Source organism: Mus pahari, chromosome 6 (assembly GCF_900095145.1).
Source record: "Mus pahari chromosome 6, PAHARI_EIJ_v1.1, whole genome shotgun sequence".
Classification (NCBI taxonomy): Eukaryota; Metazoa; Chordata; class Mammalia; order Rodentia; family Muridae; genus Mus; species Mus pahari.
This window is the reverse complement of record NC_034595.1, coordinates 10,865,827-10,888,117: the sequence shown is the minus strand read 5'-3', so window position 1 is coordinate 10,888,117 and position 22,291 is coordinate 10,865,827. Positions and strand designations below refer to the sequence as shown.

Below are 22,291 nucleotides of genomic sequence, written 5' to 3'. Positions count from 1 at the left end.
ATCTGAAGTTACTGTCTGGACTAGGGAGGAAAACCCTGTTCTTGGGCATGGTGGCTCTGTAAACCTAGTGCTTGGGACACCAGGACGGAAGCATTGTGACCTCGAGGACAGTTCACAGTGAGGTCCTGTACCCAGATAAAGCAGCACTCTTGAGGGTGGAAAGCCAGCTTGGTGACAGTCTCTGCTGAGTTTAATCCCCTTCCCTCCTAACCAGACAGACATGCATGACACATGATCACAGAGCAAGGATAAGTACTTTTCATTGTTATTTTAGAAAAGCTTACCATACTTGTTAATGTAAAGAACAGTTTAAGCAGCATAGAAATTTATATGGTAAAAGTAATTGTCCCCTGTCTGCTGTCACTCCCACCACACAGGTGCTACCTACCATTGTTAGTGGCTTTGCCTTCTAAATTTATTTCTGAACTTGGGTGAACATATCAAATATGTTTTTATTTTATTTTCATGTATTTACACATACATACATACAAATGTGTAATATATATATATATATATATATATATATATTAACCACTATACTACAGAAAGCTTTCCCTATCACACATATCCTGTGTCACGTTAATGTATATTAAAACATGGAGTCCCATATACACTGCTATCATCAGGCGATTGCTGGCCTCCTGTGGACCCTTTGCTGTTACTGCTTGCAGCTACAGTTCTTTCTTTTTCATCTTGTTATGGAATAAATCTTTTGTCCAGAATGTCTTTTAGAAAATGTTTATGACAGATCTCTGTGTATTCCAACAAATTCAGAGATAATAAACACTTTTAACTGTTGGTAATTAAATTATCCAAAAAGCCAAGTGTTTGTAAATGGCTCTTGTCTTTTGAAGTAACAGTTTTTTTTGTGACTTGTAAGTGGTTGTAAAACTTTGTAAGGCCCAAGGAAGCACATCTTAAAGGAAAACCCATGTCTTTTCTCCTTAGGAAGGAACATTCCACAAAAGAGTGGAGTACCTCTTGAGATCCAGCTGCCCGAAGATGGTTATTTTCATTGTTTTTATTGTTGAGTATATTTTTACCATCATACTTCATATGCATAAATTTACACTGTGCTCCTGAATATAGTCACCACACTCCTCCAGTTCTGAATACATTTCCATTTTTGAAGCTGTATTGTAAACGGCAACTGAATATTCTGTATTTATCTGCACACTGTATAGTGTTTCTGTAGAACAGTCCTGAAGGTGGAATTGGGGATATTGAGGAGATAATTGTTTTAACCTGAAGTAAGGTAATCTGTGAGCTTCATGTTTACTGGATAGAAATAATATAGTTTTCTTTAGATCAGAATTTCTCTTAAAAAATCTGAGGTGTATGTAATTTATTTCTTAGCAACACAGATTTCCTTGTAAGTAGAGATAACAGCTTCTCAGAATTTGTCTGGATACACATAAGGAGGTAGAAACTTACTCTGTTTTTAGACAGCTATTAGTTGCTGGAAACATTTATACTCACTGTAGTGAAATATGTTAATTCATGATTTCCACTATTATTTCTGCATCAGAACCCCAGAAAACTAAGCTACTCGCCTCTTCCCAGGTGCTTGTTCCCCCACTGTCCTGGCTCTTTTGTTAGTCAACTTGACAAGCTAGAGTTATCTGGGAAGATAACGGAACCAAGAAAGTGCCTCTATCAGACTGCCCGTAGACAAAGTCTGTAGACATTTTCTTTATTAGTTAGTGATGTGAGAGGGCCCATCCTACTGTGGCTATCGCCACCCCTGGACAGGTGGTCCTGGGGTATATAAGAAACTGAGCAGACCAGTAAGTAGCCCTCCTTCAAGGCTTCAGTTCCTGTCCCCAGGTTCCTGACTTGAGCTCCTGCCCAGACTCCTTTCCATGATAGACTATGATGTGGAATTGTAAGCAAAACAAACCCTTTCTTCCCCAAGCTGCCTGTAGTCATTGTGTTCTATCGAAGCAGTGATAGACACCTTTCGGCATCCAGTGTCTGAGAACAGCTATCACAGGCCGATGTTCTCTACTTCTTTGTAAGCTAGACTTTACCTACCTAGCCATGGCTGTATCATAGGACAATTTTCTTTAGCTTTTTTAGCCTGAATTTTATTGCTCACATAGTTTGTTGGTGTCTAGTTGCTTTTTTTTTTTTTTTTTTTTTTTTTGGTTTTTTTGAGACAGGGTTTCTCTGTATAGCTCTGGCTGTCCTGGAACTCACTTTGTAGACCAGGCTGGCNGAGACAGGGTTTCTCTGTATAGCTCTGGCTGTCCTGGAACTCACTTTGTAGACCAGGCTGGCCTCCAACTCAGAAATCCACCTGCCTCTGCCTCCCAAGTGCTGGGATCAAAGGCATGCACCACCATGCCCGGCTTCTAGTTGCATTTTTATAAACAGACATTATACATTGACTGCTGAATTTTGGTGCTCTCTCCAGTCCCTGTTTGTATATTGGGGTTTTAGACTTTAAAGCACAGCTTTGCCCTTTTTCATTAAATGTAGTAATCTTCCTTGAATTAGCACATTGTTCTAGCCGTGGGTGGGTTACCTTACTTAGGCCAATAGGTCTGCAGGTTGTCTCTGATCCTATTGTCTCAGTTTTGTGTAACCTCAGGGCTTTACTAGTACTTTGCCAGTTTTGTAAACTTTTTTCACTTATGACTCCTATTACCTAAGAAAATTTCATATGACCTTAGTTATGTAGCTATATAAGACAGGTTTATAAGCAAACACTTATTGTTAATATATCATAACTGTATTAAATTTTTTAATTTATTTTTTACTTTATGTGTATGAATGTTTTGTCTGTATGTATGTCTGCGTACCACATGTGTGTAGTGTTTGTGGAGACAGAAGAGGGTGTTAGATCCCCTAGAACTGGAGTTACAGATGATTGTGAGCCCCTATGTGGGTGCTGGGAGGAGAACCCAGATTCTCTGGAAGAGCAGCCAGTGCCCTTAACCACTGAGCCATATATTCAGATTAGAACAGGTTTGCGTGCTAATGAGATATGTGTGCTTGGGTGAGTGTTTAATCCTGTAGGCACAGCATCTTCAGTATTGTTCAGAGTTCAATGCTTGTTTGATTTTTACAACCAATGCTGAGAGTGTTGCTTTGCTTAAGTATGTACATAGTGCAGAATGGCAAGGCTATTTTCTAGTGTCATTTCAAAAACTGCTGGAAAATCTGTCACAGGCTCAAGCCAAAAAGCACCTGAGGATTTTGTACTTTTTTTTTTTAAATTTTTATTTTTTTAAATTGGTCAGTGCCGGGCAGTGGTGACACACGCCTTTAATCCCAGCACTTGGGAGGCAGAGGCAGGTGGATTTCTGTGTTCAAGGCCAGCCTGGTCTACAAAGTAAGTTCCAGGACAGCCAGGACTACACAGAGAAACCCTGTCTCTGGAAGCAAAACAAAACAAAAAAAACCAACAACAACAAAAAGAAATTGGTCAGCAACTCAAATAGTTTCAAAAATCAACAATTCTAATAGAGTACATGCAGGTAGAATAGTCGGTACCCACATGCTGTGGAATGATGAGAAAATTCTTAAAAACGTCGTTCTTTTTCCACAGCAAGAAGAGGCTTCGTATAAGAGCTGTGAGTGCAAAGGGTGTCCTTTAGGTCAGAATCAAGGCCTTAGTGAAATCACGTGACTCCACTGCAGGAAGCACCTCCGACTTCTACGTATATGATTTTGGATTACATTTTCATTGTTGTATGTTCAGAGCCTATACTACTGACAGACGATTTTCATCACCCTCACGTTTCTTTATACCTATGTCACACAGCCCATAGGTTTAGAAGCTGGGTTCTAGTCTTGCTATTGAGTGATCAACAGAATCTGTGGACTGCTCAGCAGTGTGTGGCTTAGGGAGAAGTCCAGCCCTTCCCTCAGGGTCACTATTTTACCACTTTGTAATTGCTGAAATTGATTGTATCTTCCTTATGAAAAGGACTCTATTTTCAGACTCTACTTTTTTTTTTTTTTTCTAGCACCACTAGTTTCCCCTGTGGTTAAGAACACAGACTATACTAGGGCTGCAGTGACGGCTCAGTAGTTAAGAGCACTGGTTGCACCTGCAGAGGACCTGGGTTTGGTCACCAGCACCCACGTGGCAGGTCACAACTGTCACAACCTTGACACGGGGAGCTCCAGTGTCCTCTTCTGGCTTCTGAGGGAACTAGGCACACATTTGGTACCCAGACATACGTGGAGGCTGAATACCCACACACACAAATACAGATTGTTCTTTGTTAGTGTTCTTGTGAAGAAAGAGTTATGTATGTATAGGGGCCTTGGCAGCTTGTAATGCTGCTGTAGTGATAATCGTTTAGCTGTATGTAGGGTTAGGGAATGGAGGAGGGACCATGGCTGGTTCTCTTTTCAACTTCTGCTATTTCTTCTTGTAATATTTTTTTCAGACACCCTTTTTTAAATTGTTGCATATGACTGTAGGTTAGGGTCTCAACATCTGTCACTTAGATTGTCAACTGGCTTATACTTTAGCTCTTTTTTGTTTTAAAAATAACAACTCTCCTACTTACATTTTATAGGCTAAAGTATGGGATCTTCTTAGCCTTTTTCTTTTTTAGGGTCCCCACCTTCACATTAGTCAACAGAAACTTACAGGAATTCTGCAAGATCAACTGTAACTTAAATATGATACTTATATATGATACTTATATATAACTTTTATTTTTAAAAAACTCGTTAAACGGGGAAATTAGAACAGTTCCCAACCAAAAATTGCATGAGTATTTCTGGTAAAAATAAAGATCTATTGTTTTTTTAAAAAGTTAAATGGAATTTGAACTTTGATATGTCTTAAAACAATGTACTTTATTAAATATATAAGTATCACTGCCTGGGTTTCAAATGCCTATTTAAACATAATTAAATGAAGAAGGAAGACCCAGGCAGGCCACCCATAGCATCCTGTCTGTGCCGTGTCCAGAATACTTACTTACACTATACAGATGCTGCAGATGTTGTATAACATATGCTCTTTGCTGTATATTTATTTAAGATCTGGACATTGGTAGTTGGCTACGTGCTGATGGTTTCATTCAAGTGGAATGCAAGCACTCAACGATACCTGAGAACAGTTTCCATTCCTGTTTGGATGATACTGCTTTTTCATATAGGTGAGTCCTTTCTCCTTCAAAACAGCCACCCAGTAACTGTGGTTTAAGAGGCCGATCCGCGGAAGTGGGTCTTTGTATGTTGCACTAAAGATGCTTTAGCATATTTTGTAGAAACTGTTGAGCTTTGAGCTTTCACTAATCTTCATCGAAGATACTCTGCTTTCAGATGTTGATCTTTAAGTTCCCTATGCATTCTTTAGTAAGTGCTTGAAGAGCAAGTGTGTGTCTCCCCGTATCAGTGGTGACCTTCTAGCTCACTTCGCTTGTGACAAGCTTAGGGAGGAGATAGATAAGCACCTGAGGATGATAAGAGGCTTGGGCCTTGTTGAAGAGTTTGGGTCTGGGTAAGAAGAAGGTCTTGGGGCAGGAATGAGGGAGGAGGTTAGACAAGAAGAGTGAAATACAAAAACCTCTTCTAAGAGGTGAAGGACTGACTGTTCATCCTGTGAAAGAGTGGCTTAAGCAGATCTTCAGTCACGAGGGAGAGATGCCAGAACTTCAGAGAGCAGCTCACTGTGAGTTGGGGCGACGGTGCTGCTGCTGCTGCTGCATGCTCTTGAGTGGCTTCTCAGCATGACTCACATGACTGGGCAAGACTTCTAAGACCGAGTTGATGGAAATAATAAGTTCTACTTTAAAAAGAAAATAGTTGAGTAACTTAGAGCAGCGGATAACCTAAAGTTGTAACGAGTTGTTTTATAAATTGTGCTCCCCATCCCTGCAAAGAAAGCAGCAGCCAAGCCCAGCTGTCTGTAAATATCTTGCTCAGGGTTTGACTTTGAGATTACTCTGCAGGCTTGTGGAGTTAGAACTATGAGGTTTATCTGCAAGGTCTCCTGAGGATGTCACTCAGGTTATATTTACAGAAGGCAGAAGAGGACTCAGGGAAGGCGGGTACTTGGGGACTTAGCTGTGTACTGTGGGAGTTCTGGCTACAGTTTTGGGGCTTATTGTCCTTTTTGAAACTTGAGTTCTAACCTAGTGATGTTTCAGAGAGCCAGGCTGGTTCCCTGACTTCAGGGTTTGTGCCTGACTGTGTTTGTCTTAGTGTCAGGTACTGCACAGGGGTGAACTTGAGTTTGGGGTAATGTGAAACTTGTGGGTGTGTGGGGGTGCCATATGATGGCCTGGAGATTGACCTCTTAAGGGTAGGTTGGCACACGCCTTGATCCTTTGAGAGCAAGGGTGAAATTTTTCTTTCGTTAGAGTCTACCTGTTTGAGGGCCTTTTAACAATGTTTTCCCCTGTGAAATAATCTCTTACTTTGCCTATATATCAAAATGCTCTGTTAACTGAAAATATGACTTCTTAATACTTTTCAGCATCACTGGCTGGCTCATGGAGAATTCCAGTATTCCTGGTTATTGTTTTCCTGATGTCTGTGGGCACCCTTTATGAAAAACAGAATGAGAAGGAGTCGGCTGGTAAGAAAGTCTTTTATAAGTACATTCTTAGTATTTTGAAAGGATAACTGTCTCTATTGCTGTGATAAACACCATGACCAAAAGTGACTTGGGGAGGAAAGGGTTTATTTCTTCTTATAACTCTCGAGTCAAAGGTCACACTCCATTACAGAGAAGTCAGGGTAAGAGCTCAAGACTGAAGCTGATCCAGAGGCCATAAAGGACTAGCTTGTTCTTTATGACTTGCTCAGCCTGCTTTCTTACAGCTCCTATGACATCTGCCCAGTGATGGCACCCCTCCCCCCCACCACACAATGATCTGGGCCGCCCTACCAATAATCAGGAGACAGGCCACTCTGTTGAGGGAATTCTCTCAATTGTGGTTCTGTCTTCTCAAATGATTCTACTTTATAGAACTTATCAAGTACTTTACCAAACAAAGCATAATAACTTACGGAAAAAAAAATGCCAAGGAGAAATCTTTTAATGTATTAAAAACCTGAAGTGGTTTCTAAACAGAAAATTAAATTACCTAAAATGTTTTAGGTTTCTTTGGAACATGTTCCTATTTTTTATCTTTTTATTATTATGGTTAATATAAAATTGGTCATCAACTATTACAAAGTGGCATTTGTATTCCTCAGTACTATGTACCCACCGCCTCCATCTAGTTTTACAGTGTTTGTCACTCAGAAAGGAAAACCTGCACACCTATCAGTACTGCACTGGTTTTAATGGCTGAGTAATATTCCAGCATACAGCTATTCCACATTCTGTTTGCCATCCTTTCACAGATGTGGGTTGTCTTCATCTTTCATTCTTGTGAACAGTGCTGGTATGAAGCACTTATGTACAGGAAGCGTTTATTCATTTAAACTTTCAGTTTCCTGTTGTGGCCTGTCTTCCTGTCAAGGTGCTTGAACCCCAGGGCCTGTGTGGAAGACTAGAGTGGTACAGGGCTGGTAGCTTCCATCAGTTCTGCTTGGTTTTACCTTGTTCCTTTCCCTAAGTATCAGCAACTCAAACAGCTCTGGGTGTCCTTCCCCCTCACTCTGGGCTGGCGCCCCTTCCAGCTGCTTTGTTAGAGGCTAGGTCTGGGCAGCCTTATCTTTCTATTGGATTCTGTTTTGTTTTGTTTTGTTTTGTTTTGTTTTGTTTTGTTTTGTTTTGTTTTTCGAGACAGGGTTTCTCTGTATAGCTCTGGCTGTCCTGGAACTCACTTTGTAGACCAGGCTGGCCTTGTACTCAGAAATCTGCCTGTCTCTGCCTCCCGAGTGCCAGGATTAAAGGCGTGCACCACCACCACCCGGCTCTATTGGATTCTTGTCTGTAGATTCAACCATCTGAAAATGGAAAGTATTTTGGGAAGATGACATCTGTATTGAGCATGTAAAGACCTTTTCTTGTCATTTTTGCATATACAGTGCAGCATTACAACTAGCATGTGGCATTTTAATGTTAGATATTCTACATAACCTAGGGAAGATTTAAAATGTATGTGAGGAGGTGCATAGGCCATGTGCAAACACTTTTTCTAAGGGACTTGATGTATACAAGAGGTCAACAACTGGTCCCTGTGATACTGAGAGCTGCCTGTATATGAGTAGCATAGATCTGCACCCAAGGGCTTCAGGCTGCCTTCCTGCCCAGGAATACATTCTAGTCGCCCAGTTAACAGCCCTTCAAGAACTCTGAGAAGAATAATTTAGGACCAGGTTTTGAGTCCGGGACGGGGGTTAAGGAGAGACTGAAGTCAACTATTGCCAGGAATCAACCCAGACTAGGGTGTTGATATGCCGGCCTGTTTCCTGAAGCCTGGACTATTGACTCTCAAGGAAAGATGTCCCAGAGTCTGAGAACAAGTGCAGAGAACAGCCTGGAAACAATGCTTTTCCTGCTCTGTCCTGCTTCAAAGCTGGTTACTGTTGACCTTAGGACCCTCTTCAGTGCTTTTTTAGAGGCCTAAATATTTCTTCCTCGTGTTCCTAACATCTTCTTTCTTTTTAGATCAGATGAGAAACCATCTAGTCCGTAAGGGGCAGCCCTCCCCCGTGTTCCTTTTCTTCCTGCAGTTGATGCTTTAATGTGGTCCAGGAATGCTTCAGTGAGCTGCCTCAGCAGGACCTGTGCTGAGCCTTGCCTGCTCTTGAGCTTGTGTGAAGTCACCTGGGTGAATGGCCTGCTTTGCATCATCTCGGTTGGCTTAGCTTTGTGAGCCACAGCTAGCTTACGTTTGTAGAAGTAAGGTTCTGGATTTCATTAGAATTCAAAGTCTAAGTTTGTTTGATTCCTGGACCTGGAAGCTTGAGTTTGTTTCAACAGTTCACTCTAAATTTAGGGGCTTGACCCTTGGACCTTGGGAACTCTTGGGTGGTATTTCCTGGAAGTTTAATTCACTTAGGGGAAAAATGTGTTCAAGGTTCTCCTATTGAATAAGAACTTTTTGGGATACTTTTAAATTTTATTTTTATTATTATGTGTATAGGTGTTTTGCCTACACACACACACACACACACACACACACACACACACACACACACAGTGCATGTAGTGCCCAAGGAGACCAGAAGAGGCATCAGATCCCCAAAACTGTAATTAGAGATGGAGCTGCAATTCAGGTGCTGTGAATTGAACCCAGGTCTTCTGGAAGAGCAGCCAGTGCTCTTAGTCACTGAGTCATGGCTTCAGCTTTTGAGGTACTTTCAAATGGGCTGTCTTTAGAAATCCATCAACAACAGCAAAACAAGCAAAACACAAACCAAAACAAACGGAGTTGATGGTGCCTCCATCTGCTGATGAAGGTGTTTCATTTCTGGGGTTCTGAGGCACCTCCAGTCACATGGGTGGAGCTATGATTTAACCCAAGGTTCATGACCCTCAGCCCCATGTTCTTTTCCTTTCCTTGCCACATTGAGTGAGCAGGAATTATCCATAGTGAAAGTATCAACACTGCTGTCTTGGCCCAGTTGTAGTTGTCATTACCTTTCTTACTCTGTTAGCGCAGTTGCCTCATCACTCCTCTGCCCACTGGATGCTGTCCCACTAGGTAGAAACCTACTGTCCTAGTTTATCTTCTGTGCTAGACTACTGCTTGTCGTTTGCACAGGCTGGCTGATGCAGTGAGATGCCAACAGTGTTCTGAAGGGTAGGTATGCGTATCAAGATGCCCATATCTGGTGGCCCACCTTCTCATTGAAGCATCACGTGGCACCCTTAATATTATTACAGTGACAGTTGGACTTCAACATGAGCTTTGGATGGGGCAAGCATTCAAACACCACCCCTGGAAAAAAGTGACACTGCGTTGTTCCCTTGGCCTATAGAGAGAATACCAGCATTACTCTCACCAGTGATGAACCTTGGTGATGTTAACATACCATCCTATTTTTTTTTTAATTTATTTATTTTACACTCCATATTTTATTCACCCACCCACCCACCCCCTTCTGGGTGTGGATGTCCCCACACCCTACCCCACCTGACCTCTAAACTCCCTGGGGCTTCCAGTCTCTTGAGGGTTAGGTGCATCATCTCTGAACACAGACTGGACAGTCCTCTGCTGTATGTGTTTTGGTGGCCTCATATCAGCTGGTGTATACTGCGTGGTTGGTGGTCCAGTGTCTGAGAGATCTTGGGGGACCATCCTATTTTTTTAAGCAACCCAGCGAGACTCCTATTTTCTGTGTATGTTTGATATTTGGAGTCAGAGATTTGTTCTGAGTCTGAGATGAGACTTTTCAGAAGTGAGAAGAGGCTCATTGGCTAAGAGCACACACTGTTCCTTCAGAGGACCAGAGTTCAGTTCCCAGCACCCATGTCAGATAACTCCTTGGTTGGTTCCACGGGAATCTGCACACGGATGTCAGTTTGCATACCAGAGCACAGCCAGCAGGCTGATCAGGGAAGGCAGAGCATAATCTGAGGACCGCTAGTCAGGCCAGAACAACAGCTCCGAGGGGTGCTGGCCTGGCTGGAACAACCAGAAAGTAGAGCTGTTCTTGGAGAAGCTGGGGGTGGAGCAGGCTGCTGGGGACCTCTTACGATGCTGTCGCAACCCTGGAGTTAGTGGCCCACAGTGGTATGCATCGGGCAGGTAGAAGCTGAAGTTGCTGAGTGTCATGATGAGGCTGTGATTAATCATGAATGGCGTCAGATAGCTGCGGTGTTGAAAGCTTGATCGGGGCCCGCTGGGTGGGGCTAAGGTCTAGCAGAAAAAGCTTCGAGAGAAAAATCTTTCCTAGAGTGTTACAGCTTTATTAAATAGGTGCTCTCAGATGATTCTTGTGAACTGGAGCACTTCATTCCTTGTAGACAAGGGACCTTATAGACATTTTGGGGTGGGGTGGGATCTAGGGGTAAATGCTTCTCATTGGCTCAGTCTGAGATGTTAGGGATGCTCTGTTTACATGGGAAAGGACTTTAGTGGGGTGTTGTGGTCACGTGGTCTGAGACAGGTAGACCCTGGCCAGGAGTTGGTTCCAACGCCTACCTTTCTCAATTATGAAAATTCCCAGGGTTTTTGAACCTACTTCAACCTTGCCGGATCTTCTGTCTGGTGGCACGGTCCACTGCCCCACACAGATACTCTCTCTACCCCCACAACCAAAATTGAAAGAAAAAGGGACTAGAGGGATAGCTCAGCACTTGAGAGCATTGGCTCTTCTTCCAGAGGATCTGAGTTCTATTTCCAGCACCAACCATCTGCTGCAGATCAGAGCTGTGGGCACCGCAGGCGCGTGGGACACAGACGTCCAGCTGTGACACCAATAAATATAAAATAAAGTGAAGGAAAAATAATAAAAATCTTTTTTTAAAATTAGGAAAACCAGGCTTCTGATGTGTCTCTAATCCAAGATGGTTAGCCTGGAGCAGTAGTGTGGCACACCTGGTAGCTGTTGTTCTGCTAGTTAGTAATCATTAGAAATATCTTTGCTAGCCAGAAGATTGTGGCACATGCTTTTTCCCAGCACTTGGAAGGCAGAGGTCGGCAGATCTCTTCAAGTTTAAGGCCAGCCTTGTCTACAGAGCAAGTTCCAAGACAGCCAGAGCTATATAGTGAGACCCTGTCTCAAAACAGCAACAACAAACCAAAAAACAAAACAACAAAAAACAACCTGGGGGAAAAAAACTGGAAAAAGGAAAGAAAACCACTATTGCAGGGAAGCTCTGGTAGTTCTAATTGCTTGGGAGAACACATGATATGAAAGAACAAGCTTCCAAAAAAAAAAAAAAAAAAGAACAAGCCTGGTTCAGTGAAGCCCATGTAGAAAAAAATCTGCTCTGCAGTTATGACAGTTACCCTTGTACCTAGAAGAACTGCATTTATATCCAGGCCCTGTGCACTAGAAGCTGTTGAGAAGAAGGTGTGTTTTCCACGCCGGCAAGGGAAACTCTTAATAGGTCACTGCGGGCTAGCAGGCATCTGTGTGTGTAGTACCTTGTGTCAGCTGCAGGTATTTTCGGTTTCTCATTGTCATTACTCTGGGAGAACAGAAGATCAAGAAGTAGCTTCTCATTTATACTCATATCAACATGTGTTTTTCCATCAACACTGGAAAATTGATCTGCTAATTGTGGACTTATATTAACTCTGACTTTGTGTCTTGTTTGTGACCTTCTTTGGACTTAGTGCCCCCATACTGACCCTGATCCTGTGCAGATTGATTGATACTTGAAACCTTGGGTGTCCTCCACCCCACTCCCAGTCCTTGAGTTGTAGATCATGTGCCCTTGTTTATGTCTGTTTTTAGCTACGTTTAAATCTAGTGCCAATAACCTTACCTAGAATCTCATGCTCAGCTTTCACATATCCAGACCTTGGGGTTTTTGAAGTGCAGAAACATAACATGTAGATAGAGCTTATTAAAATGTGTATCTGTTTGATAAGTCACCAGGTCTTGGGTCCATAAAGTTCAATTACCTTTTGTTAATTTTCTCTGCGTGCTGCTCCTTTGATTCTTTTGAAGTGTGAGGCTCTAATCACTCAAGAACACAGAATGCCTAGTTTCATTGAATATTTACTGCATATTTTACTGACACTAGAAAAGTGAATATTCTTTATGTTGTAATTTTGATGATTTAACTTGCTGGATTTAATTTTCAGATCTTTAAGTGTGCAGAATGTTACTTAACCCTGAGAGAAGATACAAACGTGTCTGCTAGGGAGAGTATGATTTAGGGCATAACTGTACTATTAGCTGAAGGATGGGAGCTACAGAGAAATACTGTAGACACTAGTGGCTCATGCTTACAGTTTGTGCTGTCACCACAGTACTTCGTTGTTGATAACCACTAAGGAGCGCCCAGCATACCTTCTGAATGTCAGGAAGCAGTCAGGCCTTCGATGTGTGTCTTCTCACCCAGTCACATCCAAATTGGAAATTAGGTGGAGCTCATTTTGCCAATGAGGAGACTGGGCATGTGGTTGTCAGGGATTTTCCTACTGCCACCCACATATTAAGAACATACTAAGTAAGGCCTTCCTCCATGTATAGAAACTGTGACTTTCCACTTTGATCTCCATCTCCCAGATACCTGTGAACTCCTCCTAAACCTGTGTTGGGCCCCTTTGGACTGCTTGTAGCTTGAAGAGGACGCTGCTTTTCTTCGTGACTTCCTTTGCTTGCTTTTTTTTTTTCCCTTTGGTCTTGAAACATGTTTCTACTGCTCCTATTTAAGCTCTAATCCCTCCTTCTTACCCCAAGATAGCCTTGTTCTGTTTCTTTATGTGGCTAGTGTTTAGGTGAGGTAAAGAATGCATGATCTGTGATTCATAAGCGAGAAGTCCTTTGGAAACTGTCCCCTGGGTCCCTGGTATGGATTAGACTTCTGTCCTTTGTGCTCCTCAAACCTTCTGCACTATTTGGCATTAATTCTTAACATATTGATTGTAACTGATAGTTTTAGCTTTACATTGAATGCGAGTCCTGGTCACTATGTTACTACTCTTAGATGAGTAAATTTAAAAATCACCATGGAAGTTTTTTAGGGTGTTTCAAGTGAGTCTCCTCTTACAATTAAATTACCTATGCAGAAGTCTGTTGGTTCAGGACCACTGACTGTTGCTCACTGCAGGGGAGAGAGTACTGCCTGCCCTATTTTACATTTTGACTGGAAGTTGTCCCACACCCTTTTACTGTTCAAGGTATCCTCACTGTGATTTTGTTTGGGGCCTTCTACTGATATCTCTCCTGGGCATGCTCCTGAGAATCTAGTCCTGTCCTGTCTCTGCTGCAGATAGTTTGTGAAACTACTTCTACAAGTATCTTCACGCCAGCCCCTTACCATTCCCTGTTGGATAATCTGGAGGGGTTGGCACGTTTGGCTGTGATCTGTCAGTTTATCGTGGAGTTCCTTGGAATCCAGCCACTTTCCACATGCTGGAGACCACATCCAGATTTCTTCTCTCCAATCCTTCTGTAGGTATATCTCAGAACTGGTCACTTAGTTCCCGGGCAGGCGGCCACTGTGTGGATTATGAAAGGGCAGTGGCAAGGATGCTTGTAGCAAGGACACTATTAATTTGTTTGATGTATGGGATTAATTGGAGCTAATAATTCTTCTACTTACTGAAGGGTTATGTTTTATTTTTCCATGATTGGCAGACTTCTCAGTTGTCAGGCTTTCCAGAACTAAGGTCCTGCCTGTGAGTGGCTGTAATTTGGTGATTAGAATGGCCAGTGGCCTTAAGTTTAGAAACTACTGCAGCTGGGAGCTGTGTGACCTCCAAATAGCAGTGTGTCATCATGTTACCCATCTTGCATATGTATACTTGCTTGATGGAAACTGCTTTTGAACACGACACTTTGGGGAGTATTGATAAATGACCTCTAAGAAAGTAAGAAATGACCTGTAAGAATAGTATACTAAAACCTCATGATGCTGTGTGAGCTAGACTGCTCAGTCTGCTGTAGCCTGTCAAGAGACTGACCATCGAAGACAAACCTCACTTGCCAGTAGCTGCTTGATTTGAAACCAGTGCAAATGAGAGTTTGGTATAATCCAGCAGAAAATTTACAGTGAACCAAATAATGATGTTCTTTTAGATTTTTCCACTGGTGGATTTTCTCTTTGTTGATGTTTTATACTTTGTAGATCTGTTTTTGTATAATATCCATATATTTGCATGTTCATTTATGTAATGTTATTGCTGTGAACAGTAAATGTGGCCTTTCCCATACTATATTAGAACCTGTGAGCACAAAATAGTATAAGACAGTTCAATCAGCGAGCTCTCAGACTCTATGCAATGTTTTCCAGTGGAAATGTGCATTAAAGTCATCGGATAAAGTTTAAGAAAAAAAAAAAAAGCCCAGCATTTTGAATTAATTTGCTTTAATTAGGCTTCTGACTGCTTACCAGCATGGGGCTCTCACATGAAGAAGACAGAATGTCCAGGAACTAGCAGCTGATGATTTTGAGGTGTTCTTCCTTGGTAAAGACCCATAGTGCCTGAGAAATCACTATATTAACCATTATGGTTTGTTATACTGAAAATAGTTTTGGTTTAAGTAGGCTGGAGTTCCTGTTTATTTGCTTAAAGGATTTTAAAACTGTATTTTATTCTTCTCCCCTACCCCAACCCTTTACAGGGGCAGAATTACCAGGACAAGTGATCTCCATGGCAGCTTCTACTCTTGCAAACTTGGCCATCTCCATCACTGGGTATGAGTCGAGCACTGAAGACCAGCCCTCTGACCCGCCGGCAGGTGACTGACATCATGAAAGCCATGACAGGACACAGGGAGGGGACAGAGTGAAGGCCAGGCTTGCCGCTCGCTCCTCCCTCATTCTCATTCTGACCTATACCACATTCTGTCTTACACCACAGTATTTTTCTCATGTTTCCAGTTGCTTTCCTCTTGGGTTTCCTGTCTCGGCCCCTTCCCTTGCTTCTGTTTTAAACGTGCCCTTCTGATTCTTCTCACCCTGTTTTCTTGCCTCAGTCCCATTTACCACCCATGGTTCTACCCAGCTCTGTGCTCTCCTTATCTTGGTTTTTTATTTCTCTTCCTTTTCTAGCAGCCAGTTCTACATTATTCTGTTTTTGATGCTTTTTCTTCCCTTCCAAACTCTTTATCTGTATCTGGGTGTTTTTCTTTTCCACATTTTCTGCATTTTTCTTTCCTGGAATTTTTTTCTCTTTAAGTAAAAGTACAATTTGAATGCCTTATGCTGCATGTATATATAAGTATATATATTTACTGGCTTCCCAGAGCAGACCCTCTGGTTGCTCTGTGAGGCCTAGCTTCTGTGAGATCCAACTGGTAGATTCATACCAGGTTTGGAGCCACACTGTACCATACTGTCCCAGAGATCAGAGTATGTAAGTCTGTTCCAGTTTGTGCTAAGACATCCATTAGTGCCAGGAATATTTGGAGGTGAGAAATATTACAAATGGTTAGCTTTGTGTGTGTGTTGTGTGCATATGTTCATGATGTGCACTGGTGTGTGTAGAGGCCAGATGTCAATACCAGTGTTTTTCTTCGTCATCTTCCTTATTTTTTGAAGTAACGTCTTTCATGGCTGAAGCTTATCAGCTCCCTCGGTTGCTTGGCAGCAAGCCTCAGTGATCTCTGTCCCTATTTTTTGAGCACTGGGATTGCAGCCCTTTTTATGTTTATGTTGGGGATCCTAACCCAGGTCTTTGTGTTTATGTACCAAGTAATTTACCAGTTGAACCTTTTTTCTATCCCACCCATATAGTTAGCTTTTATTGAAGAACTGACAAGACATATTTAAGGGAGGAACAATTTAGAAAAGAACTTAAGCAGAGAAGTAGGAACGCACGCTTTCTTTATACACAAAACCGTGTTTCCAGAGGGGAGCAGGATGATCCCTACGTTATGGAGTTATGTTCTGGCATCTGTCATTCCCACTGACCTAGAATTTTCAGATCTGACGAGCAGAGCAAGGTCAAACAAAAGCATGTTACCATCTGCTTCACTTTTAACCTTGACCCACGTGCACAGATGCATGTAGGCAAAGCATCCATATAAATAAAACAAAGATGAATCTCAAAAAATACTTAACTCATATATGGGAAAAGGTAGACTATTTGCTGTTTCCCAGAAACCTGATTTCCCTAGACCAAAACCCTGATGGCAGGTTTGTTTCAGTGCAGATCTGTCTCTTTAACCCGATGCGATCCTGCTGCACTTCCAGTGTAGTATATTTTGTATTGTTGTTTTCTCATGTGGACTCAAACAATGTGTGACTTTCTGTCTTTGCCTCTTTTAGAGCCCACAGACAAGGGAGAACCCCCTCCAGCATTGTCTGCTTCTTCTTCATCCTCCTCTCGTTCCTCACCCTCTTCTCCTTCACCTACTTTGGGCAGACAGAGGCCTGAGATGGGAACATTTCTCAGGAAGAAGAAAACTAGTGACATTTACTTTGTGTCTCTTGTGTGGGCCATCATTGCTGTCCAGCTCTGGCTGAATCTGTGGATTGTACAGCTGCTGCCGGTGCCTGTTGCAGGTTGTTATTTGGTTAAGTATGGTTTTACCTTCACAGACTTTTTCTCCTTTTTTAAACAATGGGATTTGAATATTTGATACAATTTTATTGCCATCTTAAAATAGTTGTGTGTTTGTGTTTAGGTCATAAGAAAAACATTTTATGTGTATGGGTGTTTGCATACATATGCATGCCCACAGAGGCCGAAAAAGGGTCCTGGTCCTGTGGAACTCGAGTTTCAGACCGTTATCAGCCAGAGTGTTCCAGGCCATCCAGGGTGTCTCAAAGGCAAACAAAGCAAAATCTAATGAAGGAAATTTTAAACTTTTATATCCTACTATTTTAGTTACTTTTCTATTGCTGTGACAAAGCACCAAGGCTTCTTATAAAAGAAGGCATTAACTAGAGGCTCACAGTTCCATGTGCGTCATGGTGGGTAGCATGGCAGCAGGCAGGCAGTCATGGAGCCGGAGTAGTAGCTGAGATCTTAGATGTTGATAGAACAGCTATGAAAGGGTAGAAAAGGTACAGACACACAAGCATGCACACATTCAGGGAATGGAATGGGCTCTTGGAACCTCAGAGCCTCCTGCCTAGTATCCTTCCTCCAACAAGGCCACATCTCCTTATCTTTCCCAAACTGTTCCACCAATTGAGTAGTCAAATATATGAGCCTATGGGAACCATTCTTCTTTCTTTCTGGTTTTGTTTTGTTTCAAGGCAGGACTTCTCTGTATAGCTAGCTCTCGCTGTCCTGAAACTTACTATGTAGATTAGGCTGGCCTTGAATTTATGGAGATTCCCCCTGCATCTGCCTCCTGAATTCTGGGATTAAAGGCCACCACCCAGCAAGCCTGTAGGAACCATTCTTACACAAACCACCATACTGACATACAGCTTTTAAAGTTGGGATTAAGAATATTGGTCCCAAGCCAGGTGTGGTGGCGCATGCCTTTAATCCCAGCACTTGGGAGGCAGAGGCAGGCTGATTTCTGAGTTCGAGGCCAGCCTAGTCTACAGAGTGAGTTCCAGGACAGCCAGGGTTATATAGAGAAACCCTGTCTCGAAAAAAAACAAAACAAAACAAACAAACAAACAAACAAAAGAATATTGGTCCCAGGAGTTAAAGAAGTTTTATTGGAAAGAAATCATTACATAGGCCCACCTTCATTAATAAGTAGCCTGTCTGCCTTCCTACTTGGCTTTAACAGCTGACTTTCTGCTGAACTCTGACCTCTGTTCAGAGCACCATCACGTGAGGAAACAGGAGCACAGTTGGAAACACTGCCTGCTGTGGTACAAAGCCACCGGGAAGAGCAGCTGCAATGGCCAAGGAAATCAGTAAATGTTGGGACTCAATTTTCCTTAATGAGGAAGAGGGAAGCTATGAAGGCCATTGTAGTTGATGATGTTTGTAGGCTAGACACTGAGCCTGCCTGACTCATCCTGGGATTCAGCTTCACAGAGGTGATGTTCAGTTAACGGGGCGTCCTTGAAAGTGTGCCTGGCCAGTTTCTTCTTAAGTACCTGTGGTCCTTCCTCTCCCTTCTGCCAGGATCTTGTTTAGTCCTGGCTTTACTGTGTAGAATGGAAGCTAGGGAACTAATGTTCTGCCTTTCAAATCTGTGTCCTTTGTGTTTGTATCTTTTTTATAGTCTGGATCATCAAAAAGCTCGTGATCCACTTTGGTGTGGTGGGCTTCCTGGAGAAACGCTGCCGCGCATGGTGGCAGGTGATTGAGTGCTTCCTGAAGGAGCGGCAGGAGGCTTTGGCACCTTGGCCGATTATCGGGCTTGGAAAGTTCTTACTGAAAGTCGATAGCAAGGTATTGTATGATGGGCGCTCCGGGGGGTTGTGTGCCGTGACTTGAACAGCCCATTCCATAGCATGATAATGCGCTTCGAGTCTGATTCTCCAGGGAAATTTAAGGCTTAGAATTATAGAGTGGACTTAGATGAAATAAAATTGTGGTCATTTTTCTTATAAAGGAGAGAAGGTTAGGTAATGGGGTGGTGGCTCAAGAGGGGAATGTTTTTTGGGTGATTCTTGTTTGTCAGATATTGTGATGGATTACAGGGAAACTTAACCAGTTATGAAACCCCAGAGACAGAAGCGCAGCTTTAATGCCAAGAAATTGGTAATTTCTGAGAACATTGTTGTTAAAAGACATGGAATCTAAGTCCACACTCTGCTTTCAGGTCCCACATCTGCTATTTACCAGCCCTTTGACCTTGACCAGATGGCTTAACTTCTCTGTGCTTTGGTTTTATTATCAATAAAGTGGGTATAATAGCACTGATCTCAAAATGTGGTGGTTTTTTTTGAGTGCTAGCTGTCACTCAGTCTTTACAGAGAAGCGTCTGTCTGACACAGTAGGAGCACTGAGTGAAAATGTCTCTGTAGCCCTGGTGGCAGGAAGGGGGAGCTTTGGGGAGGTGTCAGCAGTGTCCCGAGCACGAGCAGTTAGGTGGAGCTGGCTGTGCAGGGCTCTGCGCTGCAGAGGAGCCGTCCCGGCTGCAGATTGCAGGATCCGAGTTCCCGTACAGCGTGTAGTGGGCAGTCACTGCGCCATCCTGATCTGATAGCAGCATCCTGTGAACGCTCTGTAACTCGCTATCTCCTGCTGAGCCGCTCCTGCTCTCAGTGACTCTGCTGTTGGTGCATTCATTCTCTAATGGTATCCCACCCTTCTTATCTTCTCTCACCTCCTGTCCTCCAGCTCTGGCACTGGCTAAATAAGAAGGTAATAAACGTGTGCGTGTGATTGTCACTGCCCCAACCCCTCACCATCTCCTTTCTCATTCTGTATTTCCGTCCATACATTAAACTAAGATTTGTTTTCAAAACTTTAAGCTATGGAAGGTCGTGAAATATGAATGCTGTCCTAGTCATTTACTGAAACCCCTACCAAGCTCCTAGGGTATGAATGGGTCCCATGTCAGGTATTTAAGAGGTTATGTCTTGTAGCCCTTCTGTCCAGAAAACGGATTTCCTTGTCATTTTTCTCTAGTGTGGCAACTCTGGTCTCTCTCTCTCATTCTTTGAGTCAGAGTCTTGACGTGTAGACCAGCTGCCTTCTATCCTCCTGCCCCAGTCTCTTGAGTGCCAGGATGACAGGCAACTACCACCAGGCCCAATTTTTGGTTCCTTTGTGTGTGAAACACATTAAGCTATAGATTAGAGGAAAGAAAGTCTTTATTCCTAGTTTTTCTATAAGTGACACAAGAAGTTTTAAAAACTGACAAACCTGTAAAACACTTGTTGAATTTGTCTTATTTCTTGGTTAGTAATTTTTTTTTTTTTTTTTTTTTTTTTTTTTTTTAATTGTCTTAGCTTGGACTTCTGTTGCTGTGGTAAAACACAACTTGGGGAGAAAAGGGTTTCTTTTATCTTACATGTCTCAGTAACAGTCCATCCTGAAGAGAATCAAGGTAGGAACTGAAGCAGACATCATGGAGGGAAATACTGCTTCCCGGTTTGCTCCTTCCAGCCTGCTCAGCCTGCCTCTTTATATAACTCAGGACAACCTGAAGGGTGGCACCACCCAGAGTGGGTTGGGCCTATGTCAGTCACCAGTCATGAAAATGCTCCATGAGGTTGCCTACAAACTAGTCTGGTAGGGACATTTTCTCAACTGAGGTTTCCTCTTCTCAAATGACTCTAGTTTGTGTCAAGGTTTCAGAAAGTAACTAGGACCCCTGTATCCCAGAAACATTTTATTTATTTTTCATGGCCTGCAAAATTGTGTTTCATGAGTCATGAATGAAGTTTGTCTGTACTTTTTCATGATTGGCATTGGATTATAAAAAGCAGATTTCATATAAATTCTTAAGGCCAAGCTATATGAATGAGGAATGCTGTGCCTTTGACATTTAGTCAGGGTAGAGCAGTGTTTGGCTCTCAGATCCTTAGGACAGATGTGCCAGAGGTGGCATCGTGTGTGTGTGTGTGTGTGTGTGTGTGTGTGTGTGTGTGTGTCCTGCTTAAACACAAGCATGACTCGGGTGTGATAAAAATAATGTAACAAACCTTAAAGATGTGGATGTAGGTCACAGTCACATACTTTGATTTTCGGTTTTTATTTACTTATTTGTATTTGCTAATTTAGTCATTATTTTTGTGATGCTGAAGGTCAAATTCAGGCCATGAGCATGGCAGACTGTCATACACTGCTAGATCCAGATATGACATTTAAATATGGAGGTTAGAATTTACTCCCTCTCCCTCTCTTCCTGTTGAAATGAAGACATGGGGAGATGACATCACTTAAGATTTTAAACTGTATTGCAAGCATGCAATGTGTAAAATACATGGTCTACTCCCACATGTATGTGGTTGTATATGCCCTGATTCCGCATAAACTATTGTCAAGACATGAGTGTATTTATTTGTCTGCCATCAATTTATGTATGTCTCTACATCTGTCTACCTACCTGCCTACCTATTTATCTATCTGTATGTAGATACCTAGATAGAATGTGTGTGTGTGTGTGTGTGTGTCTGTATGTGTCTGTGTGTGTCTGTGTGTGTGTGTAGAGGGAGGGGGAGAGAGACAGTGTATAACATACATTTTTTTAACTTTAATCAAAGTAAAGTGGTTCTGTTTCCCCAGTTGGTGTGTATTGAAATGAATTGTCCTCAAGATAAAGAGGAATTAAATTCATTAAGTTCAATATATCTACCTGAGTGGGCTAAATGAATTGAGAAGCCTAGTTTATGAGCCTAATGTATAGCTGAAAGGCAGAGTTAGTGTTAAAAGATTCCTAGGAGATCATGTAACTGTAGAGTGTGTTCAAAGCATTGGTGTGTAGTTGGGATGCAGCTACCTGCATTTCTGTTTGTGCTCTAGAGAAGTGCATAAGGAATTATGATATTTACTAGCTTGTTATTAATAGCTTGATATGCAAAGCCAGGTGGCTTAGAAGTTTTAGAGTAGGGCTTAGTGTAATTAAGTTTTAAAAATATATCCTCTTTTCATATTTGAAATATTTAGCACATCATTTTAAAACAGTTTTTTCTTTAAGGAACAAAACCTTAAAGGTTATTAATTGGTCATGGCCTGAAAAGACTGAAGAAATTCCTAGAGACCATGTGTGTTCCACAGCCCAGCAGTGTGGTTAGAGTTTTATTGCCTTTGCTCACTGTGAGCATGGGTAAGGAAGATCCGCCTCCTTGGAAGAAAGCATCTGGCACTCCAGAGAGACCCAGCTTTCTCTGTCCACGTCTCTCTCCTTCACTCACCTCCTGTCCACGTCTCTCTCCTTCACTCACCTCCTCTGTCCACGTCTCTCTCCTTCACTCACCTCC

General features: G+C 42.4%; 1 protein-coding gene across 3 annotated transcripts in view; it reads left to right on the top strand.

The window, feature by feature from the left end:
• Window positions 1-22,291, top strand: part of Tmem245 (transmembrane protein 245) — a 71,218-nt gene that overhangs the window by 3,031 nt on the left and 45,896 nt on the right. For 2 of the 3 annotated variants that reach the window (XM_029539841.1, XM_021200620.2), the window contains exons 2-6: window positions 5,009-5,126; window positions 6,449-6,550; window positions 15,121-15,237; window positions 16,769-17,005; window positions 18,640-18,809. In XM_029539841.1, coding sequence (XP_029395701.1) covers window positions 5,009-5,126; window positions 6,449-6,550; window positions 15,121-15,237; window positions 16,769-17,005; window positions 18,640-18,809 — 744 coding nt within the window. Of the gene's footprint in view, window positions 1-5,008; window positions 5,127-6,448; window positions 6,551-15,120; window positions 15,238-16,768; window positions 17,006-18,639; window positions 18,810-19,703; window positions 19,728-22,291 lie in introns of all 3 variants that reach the window. The other variant, XM_021200619.2, reaches the window with a different exon arrangement.